General features: G+C 42.6%; 2 protein-coding genes across 6 annotated transcripts; one reads left to right on the forward strand and one right to left on the reverse strand.

Annotated features, from left to right (window-relative positions):
* Window positions 1–191: 191 nt before the first annotated feature.
* On the reverse strand, window positions 192–10,189 carry znf366 (zinc finger protein 366). 5 transcript variants are annotated; one of them, XM_080433001.1, is made up of 7 exons: window positions 10,091–10,189; window positions 6,197–7,266; window positions 5,715–5,882; window positions 4,465–4,615; window positions 3,522–3,713; window positions 1,732–1,906; window positions 192–1,606 (listed from the first exon to the last, which is right to left on the reverse strand). In XM_080433001.1, the coding sequence occupies exons 2-7, from the start codon at window positions 7,258–7,260 to the stop codon at window positions 810–812; spliced, it is 2,547 nt and encodes an 848-aa protein (XP_080289127.1). In that variant the 5' UTR covers window positions 7,261–7,266; window positions 10,091–10,189; the 3' UTR covers window positions 192–809. The 5 variants fall into 5 exon arrangements, with proteins under 5 accessions (XP_080289127.1, XP_080289130.1, XP_080289128.1 ...); XM_080433004.1 differs by having other exon boundaries at window positions 6,197–7,263; window positions 10,091–10,188; XM_080433002.1 differs by having other exon boundaries at window positions 6,197–7,272; window positions 10,091–10,188.
* A 3,351-nt stretch (window positions 10,190–13,540) lies between these two features.
* Window positions 13,541–17,278, forward strand: LOC308088723 (isotocin-neurophysin IT 1-like; the record flags this gene model as incomplete). The annotated part of the gene is made up of 4 exons (XM_080433281.1): window positions 13,541–13,644; window positions 14,236–14,357; window positions 15,900–16,104; window positions 17,133–17,278. The coding sequence occupies exons 2-4, from the start codon at window positions 14,238–14,240 to the stop codon at window positions 17,276–17,278; spliced, it is 471 nt and encodes a 156-aa protein (XP_080289407.1). The 5' UTR covers window positions 13,541–13,644; window positions 14,236–14,237.
* Window positions 17,279–21,461: the final 4,183 nt, after the last annotated feature.

The raw sequence follows: 21,461 nt of genomic DNA on the forward strand, positions 1-21,461 counted from the left end.
GAATGTGTTATCAATCACATTTTGTCAATTCTGCATCCCAACATAGTCCATCATCACACATTTTGTACTGAACAGGCTGGAAGTCATTATGCAAGCTTACACACAGTATCTTCCTTTGTAATACAGTAAAAAGAATCAGACAGAGGTTCATTCTTTCAAAATCACAGTTTATTCTATAAATAGGCCCACGGTTAGATTATTTATTTCATTATCATCAGTAACTCAAGCATTTGTTGGTCTATCAAAAATATTATTGCTGCTCCCAAAAAATGACATTTAGACCCACAGAGGAATGGCAAAATTGACAGATATCAGTGATGATCAGTATTAGTAATAGCAGACCTTTTAGTTGTAGATCCTGTATTACAAAAACTAAAAACTAAAGAAAAAAAGAATAAGACAATTGACAGTTCGAACAAGCTGTAGAATGGAAAAATAAAATTATATACTCATGCGATCAGTTAATATTGAAAAATATATTTATTAAAAAAATCAAAATAATTATTTTTTATTCTTAATATTGCTACATTTACAGCTTTATGTCAGTGTTTGCCATTTGTAATGTAATCATTGATATGTACAGTACAATAAACTTCACAGCATTTTATCTTCGAATTTCCTGATAATTTGCGTCTTTGTTTCTAACCCTTCCATGGTGCCATTGGATACATCTCTTAACATACGTACACCATGTTCTGTTCATGTCATCACATCCTTCAGAAACCTTAACTGACTAGGAAAATCGTACACACTTTCCTCCCTCACGTCTCTGACTGTCCGCCTATACCTACAGTATGTTCACCACAACTTCAGCGTTCTCCAATCCCTGCATCTTCCTCTTCCTCTTCCTCATCCCGGGGCTCTGTGGCACCGAATAAATCGCCTGAGAGTGAGTGACACCCGCTCGCACCTACCGCTAACCTGCTCTGTTTCCCTCCCGCCTCAGGGTGCTTCCTGCTGACGCCTGACTCAGCGGAGCTCTCCCTCTCCCGTTCACCTTGCCCTGCGTCTGCGTCCTGCTGCTGCTGCTGGTAAGTCTGTTCTCCCGATTCTGAATCTGAATCTGAATCATAGACGTATGACTGTCTGCCGCCTAACTCGCGGTGGTACACCTGGTCGCCTAGCTCTGAGTCGGACTCGTAGGACCGCTCGGGGGTCTCCCCCGACCGGGGCTGACACAGCTGTTCGGCTGCAGTATCTACGTAGTGCTCGCCTGGTTCTGACTCGGTCTCAGACCCCCGACGGGCAGTGTGGCGCTCCTGTTCACCTTCCTCATGCTGGTACGCCTGATTTTGTGCATCTCCTGCCTTAAGCTCGGGCGGGTAGCCCGCCGCGCCTCCTTCCTCTAGTTCTGCGATGTATTGGCCGTGGCCCGCCGCTTCGTGCTGGTCCACCTCCGGGCTGTACTGGCTCCTCCTGTAAAAACTCTCCTCGTCCTCCTCTTCGTGACACGAGCTTCCGGGCACGCTCTCGCCGTCCGACTGGGAGAGGCGGAGGTTGGGCAGGCCCGGGGGCTTCTGGGAAAGGTCGAAGGGCTCCTCTTGGCTGAAGCGGGTCAGGAGGCCCAACGGGCCGGCCAGGCAGAATCGTCCCCTTCGCCTGAAAACTGGCATGAGATAAAACAGACATTATTGATTCTATTTAGAAGAAAGTCACATGGATTTTGGCAGGTAGTATAGGGACAACAAGATATCAGCCAGTGCTCCATTTTGATCACATAACAATCCTTACATCTTGCGTCCAGCCCTCGGTCCATTATGCCATGCTTAACCTTCATGTGCCTGGTGAGGTTTCCCTTCAGGGTGAACTTGCTTGGACAGTAGAGGCATTTGAAGGGCTTGCTGTCTGAGTGGAGGTGCATGTGGCCCATGAGGTTATGCATCCTGTTGAACTCCTTGCCACAAAGCTGAAAGACACAGGAGACACAATCCAAATGACTGCTGAGAGAAAGAGTGCAGGACATTGCACCCCCCACACACGCACGCACTGCATCGTACAGTTCAATCAACATGCTTGAGTATAAGAATTGCATTTGATGTTATGAATCCAATGTGAGCTGCACATGCAAGCAAGTTATTAAGCAAATGAGACACCATCAGCGTGTGTACAAACATCCACATCTGTGCACATCATCTACTGATTGTCAATTTAATCACAGCATTTGTAGAACAATAAGGGTGACTGTCCAAGTTCTGAATGATTGGATTCACATTCTTTGAAACACAGTAGCATTCCATTCTGTAGTAAACACTATTTAAAGCTACCAAAACAATAGGCCAACAATGTTCATTTTATTAAGCTTCCCTTTCTGTCCAACAGCTACAGAAGACTAATTTTCTCAGCAAAGGCGTACAACAATACGTAATCATGAATGAATGTGCAGGCGCTCATTCAGATACACAAACACGCCCTCTCTTTTCTCCCTGTCTTCCTCTAGCTCTCTCTTTTGCTTCCCCCCCCCCCCATCTCTCTCTCTCTCTCTCTCTCTCACACACACACACACACACACACACACACACACACACACACATGCACACACGCACGCAGGCATGCACAAGAGAGAGGAAACCACAGCGAGACAGGGCCTGGAGGAGAACAGGGAAGGGCAACTCCTGTGCTGTCCTTCCTCTGCATTCTTTTTTATTAGGGTGGTCCTTTCCTTCAGGAGGAGAGAGGGACTGTAAACTGTCCAAGAGGACCGTGAGAAAACAGGAAGCTTCCCTCCAGCAGCAGAGAAAGCGAGATGAAATCTATTTGCGGGCCCCGTTCTCCGGGGAGGCTGGGAGCCATTGTTAGAGAGGCAGTTTGTGCAGCGATATCCTTCCTATGGACAAGGAGGCTTCCACTGCCAAAAGCCTCTCTGGCTGCTATCTGGTCATCACTGCAGTCGTCCTACCGTGCACCAAGGTCACGCAGACACATCCAAAACAGTGCAGAGAGACCCTTTTATAGTAACTATTTCTGGATATTAACCACTTAAGCCCTATTTTATGCTTCGTCGTACGATGCGAAAAATAGACGGTCTCTACAAGCTCACAATGTGTCACATTCTTTTAGCCACCGTGATGTCACCAAACATCTGGCAATTTGTGTGTGGTTCATATCGTTATACTACTATAGGGGTGCCACAGTTAATTAAACTAATTGATTTAATTGATTATAAAAAAAATATCGATTGTAATAAAATAATCAATTTTCAAATATAGCAAAAATTTGATGTGAGCTTGTAAATCTGCAATTCTCCTGACACCGTTGTACAACAAATTATAAAATAGGACTTAAGTGGTTGATCAGACTAATTGATTTAGTTGATCGTATACAAATTCTTTAGTGTCAATTCTTGATGGAAATGAAATAAACGCTTCTCGGTTCATCAATGAATCGAAAAAGTAATCAATAGAATAATCGCTAAAACGATAATGGATGGTTGCAGCCCTATAGCACTACAGGTTTTCGCAGGCCACGCATTAATTGGGTTAATTTGGCATGCAACAACACGAATGCAGCGGCCATGAACCCACCTTGCATTTATAGGGTTTGATGTCTGAATGGACGATCATGTGGGCCTTGAGGGTTTGTTTTTGGACAAAGCTCTTGAAGCACATGTGGCACTGGTAGGCTCTGATGTTGGTGTGTATCAGCACGTGGCGCTTCATGTTGGCCAGCAGTGTGAACTCGCGGCCGCAGATACGACACTTGTGCTCCTTCACTCCCTGACAGAGAAAGAGAGAGTGGAGGCGGCAGTGCGTTATGCCAGTGGTTCTCAAAGTGGGGGTTTCCGGGGACCCCCAGCGGTCCTTGAGGGGGTTCCAGGGGGTTCCAGGGGGTTCCAGGGGGTCCCCAGCCAAATTGATAGTTAGGAACCAAATTGACCCTTATGTGTCTGTAACTCAGAGAGTGTACACATTGAACCAAATGTACACTCTCAGAGTTAAATGAACAATGATGATACTACAGTGTAGATTGGGGTCCCGGAGATCAAAATGGTATCAAATGGGGGTCTCTGGCCTAATGCTTATCAAACTGGGGGTCCTTGAAATTACCGCTGCTATAGCCATAAAAATCTTCTCTTATGAGGGTCCCTGGCATATCTTTTCAAATGGGAGTCCACGGGCTAATATGTGTCAATTTGGGGGTCCTTGACATGAAAAGGTTTGAGAACCACTGCGTTATGCATCCTCTTTTGCAAAAAAAAAGGAGGGAAAAAAGGGTCTGGACTGGAAGAAATGGTTTGGAATGGTGCATTTGACATGTCTGACTGGTGTCTTGATTCTTTATTTTAGTTATTCCCATCAGCGGCTGATGATGATCAGCCAGAATGAATGAGGATTAGAAGGACAAACGGCAGCCTATAGTAACAACACCTCAGGCTATAGTGCCCCGACGTCCTTACAGTTCCCTTTTCTCGTTATATATACCATTTTCTAGGACAAAGTTGCCGTTGCTCACCATGTGGGATCTCACCTTATGTGTGAGTGTGTGCTGCTTTAAGTGGTGTGACTGGATGAACTCCATTCCACATTCGGTGCAGATGTACGGCCTGATGTCTTTGTGTTTCATCATGTGGTTCTGGAGCTGGCTGGGGTACTGGAAGGTCTTCTGGCACTCCCCACACCTGCATGAACATCAGCTTTGAACTCAGTGGTGGAAAGGAGCTAAGTACGTGCACTCAAGTACTGTACTTAAGCACAGTTTTTATTTTTTCAAAGATACTTTTGGGGTCTTTTTCTACCTTTTATTGATAGTGGAGATGGACAGGAGACAGGGAAAGAGAAACGGGGAGTGACACGCAGCAAAGGTTGTCGGGAACGGGATTCGAACCCGCGACATGCTGTCAGGCTAGTATTAGAGCCTATATGTGGTATGGGCCTGGATCGCTAGGCAAGAGGACGCCCACTTAAATACATTTTTGAGGTATTTTTTGATTTTTTACTTCGGCTATTTGAAAATAGCCGATCTACAAGCTCACAATGCGTTGCATCGCGACGAGTTGTGAGTTTTAATACAAATATGAGTTCTGCATAATGAGTACTTTACTTTTGGCAATTAAAGTGTATTTTGATGCCAATACTTTTGTACTTTTACTCAAGTCCATTTTGATTACCGGACTTTTACCTCTAACAGACTATTTCCACATTACAGTATTGATACTTTTACTTTAGTAAAAAAAAAATAGTACTTTTTCCACCACTGTTTGAACTCCACTTGACAACTAAAATAGCACTGACTGGTCTAAATGGTGGTTCTCAAAGTAGGGTCCTTGAGCAGGTCCCCAGCTAAATGATTGATAGCTATGAACCAAAATGGACCATTACCCAAGAGGACCCTTTACGAGTCCATTTGGTTCCATTTGCACACTCTCTGAGTTGTGGTGGTCCGTGGCCTGAATGCATATCAAACTGGGAGTCCTTGAAAATAAAACGTTTGAGAACCACTGGTGTAAAGGACCATAGCAGTGTTGACACGTTCATCTGGGACTACTGCATGTGCACTTTTAATAAATCATCTGAAAGGCTGCGTTTGTGACTGCAGACTATTATTCGTATCTCCACACCAGTGTCAGTTCATGTTATCGTCTATTCACAGCTTCAGCCATGTATCATGCAAAATCATAGACCATTTTCCTGTTAATCTATTCACATGGATTCTTGTGTGACCCAATGAGAGCCATAACGGTTGTGAGTCGTGAGTCTAGCCGTTCTGTGCTTTTTTACCTGTACAGGGTGGGGCCGCGGTGGGCGGTCAGGTGCCTCTTGAGCTGGGCCAGCGTGGGGAAGTCCAGGCCGCACTCAACACAAACGTTCTCCTGGCCTTTCTCGTGCTTCAGCTCGTGAGCACGGAGCTCACTGGGGTAAGCGAAGCCCCGGCCGCACACACTACAGCTGGAGGAGAGTAAAGGGTAAAGGTGGAGAGGGTAGAGGAAAGGAGATAAGGCACAAAGAAAGGGAGAGCAGCAACGTAAAAACAGGAAGAGAAGAGAAGAGAGGAGAAGAGAAGAGAAGAGAAGAGAAGAGAAGAGAAGAGAAGAGAAGAGGAAAAAGGAGAAGAGAAGAGCCAAAAGGAGAAGAGAAGAGAAAGAATAGAAGAATAGAGCAAGAGAAGCGAGAACAAAAACGTGTTTTTTATAAACAGACACGGATAGAACAAACAGACAATAATGTCCTATAGACAATAGGTTGTTACATGAATCTTTTACCTGTATGGCTTCACATCGCTGTGCTGCATCATGTGTCTCTTCAGGTGGCTGGTCTGGGTGAAGGCCTTGTGACACACTTGACACTTGTGTGGGCGCATGCCCTGGTGGGTGAGTAGGTGCGTGTGCAGGTGGCTCAGCTGCTTGAACAGCTTCCCGCACAGGTGGCACCCGTGCGGTTTGATCCCGCTGTGGCCCAGGATGTGCGTGACCAGGTTGTACTTGGAGGTGTACGACTTCTCGCACATGCGGCACTTCCACCGCTTCTGATCGCCGCCCACGTCGACGTAGTAGCTGTCGTCCACGTGAACGCTGAGGCCCAGCTTCTCGGCGCCGGTCATCCCACCGCGGGGAGCTCCCTCCGGGCCACGGCGGGCGGGTCGGAGGGCCTCCCTGGGGTAGAACGCTCCGGGGGAAAGGTGCATGATGGGCCCGGGCATGAAAAAGGGGTACGGGAGCAGGTTGGGGTGAAGGGAGGTAAAGTATGGAGGCGGAGGGTGGAGGAGGAGAGGAGATGGAGGCCACACGGGGGAGGGACTGAGCGGCTCCTGTTTCACATGCACAGGTATGGACATACCTGGTGGGTCGCTCCTGGACAGAGTTCTGGGATACAGCTGCAATCTGCTGAGGTCGATCATGCCTGGGATGGGTTTTGGAGATGGAGAGAGAACGGGGCGATTCGGAAAGGAGAAGCGGATATGGGAGAGATCCACGGTCCTGTTAACAGTGCTTTCCTCCCTCTCCCCTGCCCTCCTGTTGGGAGACTCGTCTCCTTGTGCGTCCATTTTGAGAGGCGTTCTTTTACGTTTTTGGGATCCCTCTCTCTGGGTGTAATCTTCGCTCTTGGGGCTAACGCCGCGCAAAGCGGCGGGGGGGCTGAATGCACTGCAGTAGGCCTCTCTGGTGGGAGATATGCCGGGGTATCGCGGAGGGGAGAATTTGGAGGGCTTGATGAAGAGTGGAGGTGGGCTTAGGTAGAAGTTGTGCCGAGACGCTGCATGCCTCATCAGCTCATCTCTTAGAGGAGGACTCCTCGCCGGTGAGAAACCGGTCCTGTCTGTCTCCATCCTCTGCTTGAACTATAGAGCAGACAGAACAACAAGGTGATTCATGTGACAGTGTTCGTCAAACCTGGGCCCTGAAATGTATTTGTGTTCTAATTATTGAATTAAGAGAGTGTTCATTCAACAACACTGACCTGTAAGGGTTCATTCTATTTGTACAGTCTCTGATTTAAATGAACACTCGTGATGTTACAGCAGCACAGCTACACCTTTCAGTGTCCAACCTGAAACCTTTCACTTCTCTCTTTCTCACCCATCTCTTTCATCCTACCTCCTTTCCTGAAATCAGGAAGTTAGCTGTGACACGCTCACCTCCACCTCATGCACACTTTTCGCTTCTCCCTCTCTCTTCCTCTCTGCTCTGTTCGACTTTTGTTCTTACACCGATGACTGCACAGACACTTCCACTTTTTTTCCCTCCACTAATGATGCTGCCTCAATGTTTAGTTTACATTTAGAAATGTCCCGTATACCTCGATCTTTTCTGTCAAAAGGATAAAACACAGAAAAGCTTGAGAGGTTATTTCCCCATTGTGATCCTTTGAGTGTAAATGTGTTAATCACTTAACCTCTTGAACACCAGTATCCATATTCTGTCACAATTGTACACATTGTAAGCTTGTAGAACTGCTATTTTTGGCAAAGAGATTTGGTGTTGATGGAAATGCGTACAGAGCCAAGTCACTCATGGGTATTCAACAGGGGCTCCGTAATTAGGTCCTCAGAGTCATTGCAGGCGGACGCCAAGTTATTGTTTGGTAGTAACGTTTATTTTTTTCAAATATTTAAATATGTCTGATTTTTTTAAATGAGATGGTATAGTAAGCTGAGAGGGATGGCATAGGAGGAGCTCTTGTAACCCTGTAAATTTGTATTATTTTCTCCAAGGCCACCTCTGTAGTTTTTGTCATCTTTCTTCCATCTTCACTATTTCCAACTTTTCCCAAAAAGTTCAAAGCCTTCAAGAAATCCAGAGACAGACAGATGCCTTTAAAAATGGCCATGAAAACACACCTATATGCAGTAGTTGTGTCTCCTTTCTTCCTCATCTTTGCTCTTTCTAAATTGACCCTTGATGGCTTTGAACGTTTCATTGGTATACAGACCGGCAGTGCACTCACCCACCGTCCATACCTGCTAGCGCTAGATACTGTTATGTTTTTTAGGGAGGTTGCCTACCATCTATGACTAGAAACACCCCTGCACATCTATTGTCTGTGCAGAGGTGGCTGCAAAGTCCAGTGACCATGCCTGGGTCACAACATTCACAATTCTATACAAGACCACAATACACATACCATCCAGCTGCATGATTGTGTAAAAAAAATCCGAAGTTTGTTGGACCAAGGCCTAGTTTAATATACAAAACAATTTTACACAATATTATGTAGTAGGGGGTTCCTGCTTCGTCTATGTATCACTTCCTCAGGGATCCTTGGCCTGAAAAACTTTGAAGACCCCTTGTCTAGACTAGGGGGTTTAAGTGGTTAAAGCTTCGATCCATAACTTGCATGTCCTACCTGGGCTTTGAACCCCAGTCCCCATGCAAGTGCTGACATTTTTACTGTTGAACTGTAATAGAGGGCATGTTTGCAACGTCGCATTCTAATGCAAGCTTGTACTGTAGGACGGCTGTTTTAGCTATTTTAGAATGATTAATTAAAGCATTCTTGATCATAATGATATTGATAATAATTATAATAATAATACATTACTAATAATAATCCGGTTAAAGGGCAAATAATCATATAGTACATAATGGAAAAGCACTGTGCAGTTTAGATGTTGGTGCTGTATATATGGTGCACAGTAGAAAGGCAGGGGAAGTCAATAATGATGGATAGTGATCAGTGATAGACTGACAGACAAACAGGGAACTGTATCACTTCTGCACTAGAGTCAAAAGCACACTGAACAATGCAGCAAATATGCATTCTATTCTATTACTGTAAATAGTTGTGTTTTTTTCCCTTTTGTGAGAAACCACCTCTATTCAAAAGTCGAGACCATAGTATACAGTATTATAAGACCAGTATTCAAATACGTGATTTATTTTATAAATCATTATACTGCTGAAGATGACAAGGAGTAGGAAGGACAATGAAGGTGAGGAGAAAAGTGATGAGGATTTTAAGTGAAGTACATGATGTACCTGCTTTCTCTTCTGTTATGAAATTAAGTGAATAAACAAATTGGTCAGAAATAAAGTAATGACACTTGTACTCCTGCAGATCAACTCATTAACTTGCAAATCTACAATTATGTTTAGCCTTTCCACTCACTCTTCCAAGTCTTGGAATAGACAATACAAACAACTCAACATTAATTAAAAAATATCTTAAATGCCATAACTGCCCATACTGTAAATGTTAAATTCAATTACTATTTGTGTGAGAAGAAAAATTGTGTGAGAGAAATTTTACATTTTGCCGAGTTTTGTCTGTTATTCTCCCATTTCCATGAGATTTTAAACAGCTTTGCAATACAATATACTGTAACATCACACAACTTCACCCATAAATAGCAGATACACAAGCTCATATGGTGAGCTTGTAGATCTGCTATTTACTGAGCACGACACCGGCACGCAACTAAGTATAACTGAGGCTTTTGTGTGTCAAGAAGACCCCCACGCATTCCTCACATGTATTCCAAACACTCCACTGCAACCTAGGCACTTAACAGAAGCCCCTCCTTACCCTTATGCCAATCAGTGCCATGTAAGTGTGTGTGTGTGTGAGAGAGAGTGTGTGTGTGTGTGTGTGTGTGTGTGTGTGTGTGTGTGTGTGTGTGTGTGTGTGTGTGTGTGTGTTTGTCTGAGAGTGTAACCTACCAGTTCAACGTGGCAGAGTGTATTGTCTGTGATGCTGCTGTACGTGCTGCAGCTGTGTGCCTGTCTCAGCGCTCTTGCTCCTCTGTGTTCGCCGTGGCGTGCACCTCTCCTGACAATGAGCCGTCTGTCTGCCGAGAGCATTTGAAGTGACTTAAGAAAGAGAACAGGAACAATCACTTTGTTCTCATTTTTCAGATGAGTACCTTCGGAGAGAAGGAAGGAAGGGAGGGGAGAGGAAGTCAACAAGCCTATGTGCCTTCCTGCAGAAAAATAAGGAAACACTAGATACACATCTACATTTCTCTATGAAAAAGGGATTTACACATGCTTTGGGAAGAACTACAGATAGTGAACGAGAAGAGCAACGCTGCTTGAATATTTGCTGCAAAGTATTTATTTATGGAGGATGTATTGTTTGGGACCATGATAACCAATTTGGCATGCATGCTTTTGTCTTTTTTATGCTCAGAGAAACAGTTACTAATGAAGCTACAAACTGATTTGACGTTCCAAATGAGGAAAAACAACAATGTTTCTAGGTGAAATTTAAAAAAATGTCAAGTCATTAGACGTGGTAAATATATGTAGGATTCACATATTTCAAATAATTTAAGAACTAGGGCACCAGAGCAGAGTGACAGCTTGTACATGTACATGGACTTCCACTACTCAGATTTAAGTGAGTTTTATCAAATTCCACAAGAGACACTTGACATGGCATAGGCAAAAGTACAGCAGATGATCTTAATGTAATGCATTTCCTTTATGAACAAAAACAAAAACCTAGGCATCTCTTGACTATTGTACTGTGGTGTAGGGGTGCAACACTTAATCAAACTAATCGATGTAACCTCTTATAAAAAATTATGTAATATAATAATAATTTAACAAAGTCATTGATTTTATTATTATTATTATTTTAAATACAGTAACAAAATACAGTACAAATATTACAATGCTGTGTGACCTTGAAGATGTGCAATTTTCATTATTTTTGTGTGACACCTGACACTATTGTGCGCCAACATATACAATAGGGCTCAAGTGGTTAACTAATAACTAATTTATTACATTTGAATTCATAAATAATCATTATAAAAGATCAATTAGAATTTTTCCGCATCGATTCGTTGATGTACAAAGAAAATGCTCTTCTCATTTATTCATCAAAAAGTAGCTAATAGAATAAATCTATAGTTGCAGCCCTACTGTAGTGTGTTATTATTTCATGTGGATAGGCCTACTGACAGATGGCTAACTACAGAACATTTCACACTAACATGACACATGACATGTGTGAACACAACCACCGGGGGGCAAGAAAGGCCCAATGTTGAAAGGGCTTCTTTCCCCCCACTGGGGCCACAAGTGTGTCTGTCGCCACAGTGTGTTTGAGAACATGCTTCATCTATTATTTCCACCTCTGGATTCATTCTGTGATTTTCTTGACAGTGTTAAATGTTAAAAATAGGAATTGAAAACATCTCCAAAAGGTAGCACATCCCAAATTTCAAATCAATGGAGGACAAAGTCACATTTCCCCTTTTTTATTGGCACACACCAATAAACGAACGCTTACACGTTTCAGCTAAGAGCCTTCTCTGAGGTCTAGCACTCCACTGAGAAAACCCATTGTTGATGCGCAACCTCTTTTTCTTATTTAGTGTTAAATGTTAATCTTAGTTCAGCCCGCACCTCAACTTTAAAGGTGCAGTTAGTGATATTGTTTATTGTATAAATCAAAACGTTTATTGTATATATCTATTTTGATCATTGCATAGGTAACGGGAACAATGGGCCCTGAGAAATATAAAATATTTGTTTATTTTACATATTATATATCTCTGCTGTCCGGCAGGAACCAGCTAACTCCAAAATGTACATTTTTCAGGAAATGGAAAAAAAAATAAACAAAAATGGAGTTAGGAGGTTTTGTTCATCATTGATAAGAACAGCTGAATGGACCACCAAGCTCACAATGAGGTTGGAGGTCAAAAGGGGGTGGAGCCTGGAGTCAGCAAAACCAGCTAACTCCACCCCCCTTTGGTGGACTTGGTGGTTTGGCAGAAAGTTTGAGGATCCAATGGAGTTAGCTGCTTTTGTCAGAAGCACTTTTTAATACTTTTCATAGGTTCAATTTTTTTTTACCAACACACAGATGTAAAGGGCCCTGATTTATGGAAAAAAAATACAAAAGCGGAAAAATTTAGTTAGCTGGTTCCTGCCGGACAGCAACTATTATACTCGTTTTATTTAACAGTCTATACAGCAATGATTACTATAGAGCTACTTGAACAAAATACATCACTTACAGCACCTTTAACTTAAATACAGAAGTTATCTAAAGAACTTGTCATCAGATACATTTTTGTCTGTCATCAAGTCAGATGACGTAAAGAGGTGAGTAGCCTATTGTAAAGCCCAATTCATGAATTAAGCTTTAAAGGTAGAGGAAGCTTCAGTAATTGAGCTCATTTCATTGAAACAATGAAGCGGTCTCTTCTAGACTGTGGCTAATCCTTATCTCTGTTAATTGGCTTGTTATGTCAATTAACCTAAGACCCGGACAAGATGTGTGTATCAATCCCTACGAGGAATTAGTTTCTTTATTAACACGTACGACACTCACACCATGACTCACACACAAGAGGTGTATACGTGTGTGTGGATGTGGCAATGAATTGCTTGAACATAAGGGGCAAACTTTTGTTTACAAAATAAATATCCATTCTCTACTAAACCAAGCTCTGACCTGATGTACCATATCATTCAATTTATTTGTATTTTTTGGGGCTTTTATGCCTTTATTGATAGGACAGTAGACTGACAGGAAATGGGGAGAGAAAGATGGGGAGTGACACGCAGCAAAGGTCGTCGGGAACGGGATTCGAACCCGCGACACGCTGTCAGGCTGGCATTGCTGCCTAGGGTGCCTGGACCGCCACGCTCATTATAATCTATCTATCTATCTATCTATCTATCTATACATACACACATATATATATTACACACACACCCTGGGTTCACAACACTCTGCCGGGTTTCCTCCATCGTTGCTGTTTGAATGTGTGTGTGTGTGTGTGTGTGTGAATGAGTGAATGTAATGCACATTTTGGATAAAGTACTTTGTTATCAATGGCATATAGCATACTGCCACCGTCTCAGGCCCTACTGCATAATCCAGTGGACTATGATTTGGAACCATCTCATGCCCCCGTCGTCTTATTCACCTTTGACCTTTTCTTCTCTCTAACATTCATGGTCACGGACCACGAGACCTTCGCTAATGATTCGCAATAGCAAGATCCTAAGCGGGCTGCAGCACTGTCTGGGCCTCTGACCCCCCCAGCACAAAGGCCAGCCTCATTAATGGAGCTGGCAATAACTAAAATAGCTTCATTAATGATCGCTAAGTGACTCTTTAGCGTTCTGTGTCACTCTCAAAGGAAGGTGAGACAGTATAAAGGATGTCCAGATCAGAGGAGTGGACAAGCATCTTGGACCGCTCTGAAACACTTTTGAACTGTACTGTGCATCAAGGAAACAAGAAACAAGTGAGTATGCTATGGTTTGTTTGGGTGTCTGTTTATTACAAGCGTTCAATAATATGTATGTACATTCCGTTTTTGTCAGGGTTCAATTGGCCGGGGGGGGTGGTCTCATTCATTTTATCACTGGTAGGGATATGTTTTATGATGAAGGTAGTGACATCCGTGGCCCAGGTGCAAGACAAGCAAAAGTATCATAAAAGAGAATAGAGTCTGCACACTGGGTCTGCACCGCTGTATTTTTATTGCGTCGTCAACGTTTCGATCTATTCAGATCGTGTATGTCCTGATGAAGATCTGAATAGATACATTTGACAGTCTGATATGCTTGATATTTATGTTTGCTAATATCACAATTTAACAATTTAATTACTGTACACATTTTTAACCCTGGCGTCTCCATTTTCTTATTTTAATTTAAAAGAAAAGTTAATTCAGATCTACAATCTCACAGTGTGTTGCAATGTGATGGGTTTGCGATGCTATTTTCTGTATATGACGAAGTGGTCTGTTTAAAAAAATATATTATTCTTTTTTTTTAAACAAATCAAACCATGGTTTTGGTCTCTGTGTTTCTCTCATCTTCTACACATATAGAGATGACTGGGGTCGCTGTGTCTATGTGCCTACTCTTCCTCCTGTCGGTGTGCTCAGCCTGCTACATCTCCAACTGCCCTATCGGAGGGAAGAGATCCATCATGGATGCCCCACAGCGAAAGGTGAGCTGCCATCAACAATCTCTAATTTACACGTACATCGTCTCTGTCTGTTGGACACCTCATACGTCCAAAACTGTTACTTTTCAGTATTCAAATTCCAAAGCATCAAAACACATTTCGAGCTTGTGGATCTGCTGCTTTTGATGCTTTTGTGTGACACTGTAGTACGATCAAGTAGGGCATTAATGTACGAAAAAAACACAAAGAGTTACAATATGGAGATCAGACGTTTCTGCCCGACAGCAACAATACCCCAAAGTAAATGATGGTATTATTTGTGAGGCGGCAGTGGCTCAGGAGGTAGAGAGGGCGGCTGGGAGCTGGTGGGTTTCTGATTTGATCCCCGTCTTCTCCTGGCAGCGGGTTTTTTGATTGATCGATTGATTAAATACTTTATTAGTCAGAAATGTAAACGGCACGAGGTACAGTCAGACATCAAGGCTAAAAGGATGACACAAAAAAAGTCCTGGGGACTTGTTTCCATTGTGGTCCTATGTATTCAATTCATCAACATAGCATAAGAAAATAACACACTAACACATGTCATCAACAAATACAAAAAGACTATATGTTCAAAGGAGAAAATGGAAAAACGTCAGCAGTGAATGACACTTCCTTTCTATGGGAAATTGCATTTTCCTCCCCTTATGGTCTCCTGATGGATAGTTTCTCTGGTTAGTTCTGAAAGAAACCAGTGATTCCCTTTTTTAATGGGTCATAGTGTCGTTGAGCAAGACTCTGAGCCCCAAGTGATGAGCAAGTTGGCGGTGCCTTCCTTATGAATGGGTGAATGTACAGTATGTAATGTAATGCATTTGATTGTTTGCAAAGACTAGAAAAAGTGTTCTAAATGCTGTAGTAATTTGGATTCATTTCGTGTCGATCTGCTCTAATCGGTCACCTCCTTAATACTGACTCTTGAAAATACAACCATTTTCACTTGGATCTATAGTGTCCCACACAGCCCCAGGCTAAGGTTTAGCGAGAGCATTTTCCCTGCGGCTGTCAGAGCCCTGAATACAGACATGGAAAAAACAAAACAAAAGGAGAAGAAAAAACTGCTTTCATCTATAAATAACTATGCTTGTTTTGCTCACACTTATTTGCACTTGTACATAATGATATGCATCCCCCCATTCGGCACATTTTCCATAGAACATTCTGCTGCTTAGAAGATTTGAAAGAGGATTAGAGTGTGTGTCTTACCTGTACTTTCTTAACCTTTTTTAACCTTATTCTTTATTTTACCATATGATTTTATTTAATTTACAGTCCAGTATTATTCATTATTTTGTTGCATATTATTGCATTTCTCCGCTTGTACCATGTATGAGAGAGTGAAAAACATTTCTTTGTTGCATGAAAGAGCGTGGTTATAAAGCGTGGTAAATAAAACCTGTCAGACCTGTAGAAATGCAAACATTTGGATGGGGCAAATCAATACTGTAAATATTCATATATTACCTGTGGAATATCACGTTTTAATGTGGCATTTAAATTACAATTAAAATGACAACGGCTATTCCCTGTCTCCATCTGCAGTGCATGTCATGTGGCCCTGGCGACAGGGGCCGTTGCTTTGGCCCCAGTATCTGCTGTGGGGATGGACTGGGCTGTTTGCTGGGCTCCCCCGAGACAGCCAGCTGTTTAGAGGAGAATTACCTGCTCACTCCCTGCCAGACGGGAGGGAAACCCTGTGGATCTGAGGGGGGACGCTGTGCTGCCTCAGGACTCTGCTGTGATACAGGTAAGGGAAGTCTTCAAGGATCACGGTCATCATTTTGAAACCAGAGAAGCTAAACAGTCTCGGTCAAGAAACGATTTCATCATTTATATTATAAGTAAAAAATATGAACATAATGATTATGAGTCCTAAGACATTTGATTGAAACCCTATAGTTGACTGGCGTTGTGAGATGTGCATTTTTTGCAGAATGTTAGTCCCCCCCCCCAGAATAGGGACACTGGGGGTGATTAATCCATTAACCACATAAAGTCGAACATTCTGCCAAAAAAGTAATCTATAATTGTAGATCAGCTGTTTCCGGCAAGACATTCGGTGTAGAGGTAAAAACTGAAGGTACCCCTGGGACCCCGGTCAACAAACTGAAGCTGTATATAGGTTTTAAGTGATTAAAAAGTCTAGCAAGTTCACACTTTTTGGGCACGCAGGAGATAGACGTGCAGCTAGCCATGTCCTAAAACCAGACTTCAAACCCACGTCTCAGAAATGCAGAGGAAGCCCTGGGGTTGAAACATATCAATTTCAAGTGCTGCTGTGCATTATTAAAAGTGTTTAATAGTGGGCGGAGAGCAACTGTGGTTTGGCAAGAGAAATTAAATTATGTAGGCATAAAGAATGGCTCTTTCTCCTATGATGGCAATCGGGCAGTTCCTCCTCGGGCACTGGTTGGCTCCTACTGTTTGTGTGCACGTGCCTCACTGAGTACATGCTCTGGTTATGAAACAAAACTACAATGGATCACATGTTGCATGCAAATATGCAAACGTGAAACTCTTTTACGATGATCCTGCTTTACATCTGCAGGGCTGCTGTGTTACAGAATAACTGTAGGCCATGGGTCTTCAGCAGGGGCTACGGGACCCCTAGGGGGGCCCTCAGAGTTACTACAGGGGGGCCACCAGGGGGGGGAGACTTTTTTAGCATATATATTCCAAGGGGAATAGCCGGCTATTTTATTTTTGAAGACCCCTGCTCTAGGCCATTCGTTTTGATAATTCACTCTAAATGTGCTTTCCAAAATCCGATTCTAGAGAGCTGCAGCACAGACCCCGCCTGTCTCAGTGAGGAAGAAGGTGACGATCAAACCGGCCTGTATGAAGGCAGTGACACTAGTGACATCATCATGAGGCTCCTACGTTTGGCCAGCCGGACTGCTCCTCATCGAATCCACCAATGAGCTACCCCCGGGAACAGGGGTCCAAGGGAGATTCTTCAGGTGCAGGGATGGAATGGTTGTAATTCATCCCAACTATTCCCTTATTCTTTGTGTCTCTTTTCTTTTCTCACCTGGCAACCTCACCAAATAGGACCCCGAGTTCAGTCTGTGTAGAGTGCCTTTGCTATAGTCATATATTTTTTATGTATAGGAATAGTGATGAATACCGACAAAGGTGTGTGTCGTCTTGATGTCTGTATGTGGGAATAAAAGCTTGAGAGAGTACAGTATATAAAATGCAGCATGTCTTTTTCTCCAGGGGTTCCCAAACTTTTTCAGCTTGAGACCCAAAAGAGAAATGTGGTGTCTCCCCGGGACCCAAACGTACAGAAATACATTATGAATAAATCACTTCAAAAATAGTGAAAATAGCGATCTAGAAGATAACAATGCGTCGCATGTGATAATCGGGTGGCATAGCTGAATGATGAGAGAGCCTGCCTGTGGAACCGCACGATTCCAGACCTGGCCAGCAATGTTTCGAATATGATTGGTCGAAGTGTCCTTGAGCAAGACACCTACAGTAACTGCTCCGCACCCCTTGTGGGCAGCGATCAGCTGGGTTGAGCTGAAACAAATTTCCCCCATGGGAGCAAGTAGGTCAATATTAATGTGAGGTGTTTGAATTATATATATATATATATATTAAAAAAATGTGCTGAAAATCTTTTGAAAAGAATGTTCTTTTTCTGAAATTCTTTTGAAAACATTTGTTTTAACTCATGCCCCATGAAAACAGGTCCACGATGGGTCACCACTCACCACCCATATGTTTGGGAAACACTGCTGTAACTGGAGTCACCTGGGCAGGACATATGGTACAGCATGCAACTGTAGAACTCCATGAAAAGCTATAAAACTTGTAAATCATGTTTTATATAAAAACAACGCTAAGTGAAACCTTGCATATGGCTGTAACTTTTCACACGTATGTGAAATAATGTGAAACTGTGGGAAAGTCAATGGTAGTGTGTTGTGCAGTAAAATGGTCTATCACACATTTTATGACTCTGTTCTTCTTGACGTTTACAGTGAGAGTCATAACAAATATTTGGATGTGTATAATGTTGATCCTTGAGCAGCTTTTTCCGCAGATTGAATACTTTATTAGTCAGAAATATAAACAGCACATGGTACAGTATAATGGAAAATATGAATATCCAATCAGCGTGAAGTGTCGATAATTCATTAGGAAGATTCAGGCAAGGAAACAGTATCTACAGCATCAGAGCTCTGGCCTCCCGGCCAGACCTCGGGCCCCACAGGGCAGAAGACTCCCTCAGCCCCATTCTCAGACAGTTCTTATAGTCCACTCTAACAGAGATGCTATTCTAAATAGTCATATAAGGATATATTCTAAAGATAAGGGCGACACACAAATAGTTTACAAATAGTACAGATTCGCTGACAGAGTGAGAGTAAGCATGGAGGAGTCAGCTCAGCTGTTAGATTGACAGCTGTAGTCGAGTTAGAATTAGCACATTGATGTGAAAAGTGGCTGACTAGCATTGAATGAGATTGAATGGACGGCAGACAAATACACAATACTTCATATATTTGGCAATCTATAAATTCAGCCACCACAACAGTAAGACATGATTACTTTGCATAGGACTCCTATGGCAAATGCATACTTTTTTAGGTGATGAGGGCCATATGTGACTCATACTCAGCTCACTACATCCCATAGCCTGGGAGTTATTATCGATCTGCGCTTAGTTAATGTTAGCTGCTAGGCCAACTGATGATAGATACAATTAATTGCGTGGAGGGATGATTGCTCTGTGATTGGCTAGTCCATTGTTAGGCCAACCGGACGACCAATGCTGTAACTTCAACAGTCAGTCAGTCAGTCAGTCAACCGATTAGTCTGGCCCAAAGCCAAAAGGCTCCATCAACAAAAGCCTTATCAGATTGTAGTATGAGATTGTATTCAACTGCACTCATTCACAACAACCTCTCAGCCTTTATCTGCATGCACACAATCGCGTTTGTGTAATTCTGTAAAAACGTTTCTGTGACTGTGACAGAAGTTTGTCTCACATTAATGCTTATATAACTTATAACTCACTGACTGAATCCTTACATGACTTTTTGTGTCGTATCCTTGAACCCGGCGGTATTGGTTTGTTGTCCCCCTTGCATCACCGTTGCATCAGTTATCATTGTTATCATTAAGAAGCAGTCACCTTTGAACCATGCCCCTTGGTCACTCAGAGGTTTAACTGTCCCATGATAAGCCATAAGCCTCTTGTCATTGAAGAATGAAATGATTTGTAATCAAAACAATTCTCTTTTTTAACCCACAACAGATTGTAAATATATAGTTATATAATAGTATATGGTCAGATATACTGTATAGCATTGTATCATATTGAAGTCATATAGGGAGCTTATTATTCTGCATAATTATTGTATTATCTTATATGTGCATGACTTTGCAAAGTGCAAGTAGTTTTCTTCATTTTCTTATCACAGTGAGTGACATTCACTTTATAGATTTAGTATCATCACCTGAGTTGCAGATCACGATGTCAGCAATGTTGCAAAGAGTTCATGCTGAGTCAATGCTGTAGGAACAAACTGCTCCTTATCGTGACTGCATCTATTGTATGCTGCTCTGGTTACTAGAAAAGGGACATTACTTTAGGCAGGAGTTTCCTTTTATAGGTGACCCTTGTTACAAATCCTGGCTTGACATGGCCCAAGCACTACAAAGTAAGTTAAAAGTTTTCATAATGGCCTTAGATATGCAGCTGTTCCATATAGTTTAAAGGACTGCACCCAAGGCTTTGTGTTAAACTCATTTAATCCAAAGTGTATCTTACAAAACGACAAAAAAGAATGTCCTTTTATTTAAAAGCTCAACACTATACATAGAGAAGCTACAGTACTTCACATTTATCATGGGATTTATTTAAACAAATAATTTCAGAGAGGGAAGAACATGCAACAAAGGTCTCCAGCTGGAATCATAAACATATAACAGGCTAGCGGTCAGCTATGTATCCTGCATGCCTCCCAAAATGAGAAAAGTGTTATGATCTGCCCTGATTTCCGAAAGGTTGAATAAAACTCGGCTCTCTCTCTTCTGTTCTTGAACTCGAGCAGTTCTTATCGGTTCACACATAAAGCACATAAAGATAAAAACATAAAGTGAGTAGAGGTGTTCTTCCTGAGTAGGAAGAACATTAGCTATCTGTGAAGTACCATATGTATGTACTGTGAAGTTGTTCACACACTGACATACAACTAGACATTTGCCAGGATAATTCTGTAATTTCAGTTAATCACATTCAACCCAGTCTATTCTTTTTTAAGATTTATTTTTTAGCCTTTATTTATAGGACAGTAGGCTGACAGGTTATTTGGAGAGAGATGGGGAGTGACATGCAGCAAAGGCCGTCGGGATCGGGACTCGAACCCGCAACACGCTGACAGGCTACATTGAGCCTAGGTGCCTGGACCACTATGTCAGCAGTCCAGGCCAACTTAGTCTATTTTGACTAAACTGAATTGTAAAATGTACTGGACTTATTTCCTCAAGTAGCCTATTGGGAGACAGTTACATTTTTGATTGAATTGATTTGACAAGCTGTAAGACAGTGTAAGTTCACAGCGCGTTGCATTGCCACGTGTTGTGAGCTTGTAGGTCGGCTATTTTGGGGCGAAGAGATTTGGTGTAGAGTGAAAAGAGAGTGTACCAAGTGCAGCTGCAACTCAGGTCCGTTTCACTAAGGCCAACTGTATCACACTGCTCCAACATGAAATACAAGAGGAAGGACAGAGCAGATGAAAATAGAAAGAGGAAGGAGGAAAGGAAAGGAAGTTTGAGAAAGAGAAAAGAGCATGCATGGCGAGAGGCCAAGGTCGTTGAAGGAAGGGAGGAGGGAAGAGGATGAAGGAAGGAAAGGACAATGCATGTTACTGTAACTGACTTCTATCCTGGTAGCATGAAAACTATCATCATCACATCCAGTCTACTGCTTTGGGGCTACAAATATCTATTACTATTTAATCACTTAACCACTGGGCCACTTAACCACAAAAATAGCTGATCGAAAATAGCCGATCTACAAGCTCACAATGTGTCGCATTCCAACGTTTGTAAGCTTTTAAAGTGGTCAACAATAGAGTCTGTCTG

This window comes from Gymnoscopelus braueri (genome assembly GCF_963280865.1).
Source record: "Gymnoscopelus braueri genome assembly, chromosome: 7".
Classification (NCBI taxonomy): Eukaryota; Metazoa; Chordata; class Actinopteri; order Myctophiformes; family Myctophidae; genus Gymnoscopelus; species Gymnoscopelus braueri.

Excerpts from the sequence above, each read along its gene's own strand:
- znf366 (XM_080433001.1), bottom strand. The coding sequence starts at position 7,260 with ATGGAGACAGACAGGACCGGTTTCTCACCGGCGAGGAGTCCTCCTCTA. Across the intron at positions 5,883-6,196 it reads AGCGATGTGAAGCCATACAG|CTGTAGTGTGTGCGGCCGGG; the intron begins GTAAAAGATTCA and ends ACTCTCCTCCAG. Across the intron at positions 4,616-5,714 it reads CGCGGCCCCACCCTGTACAG|GTGTGGGGAGTGCCAGAAGA; the intron begins GTAAAAAAGCAC and ends ATGTTCATGCAG.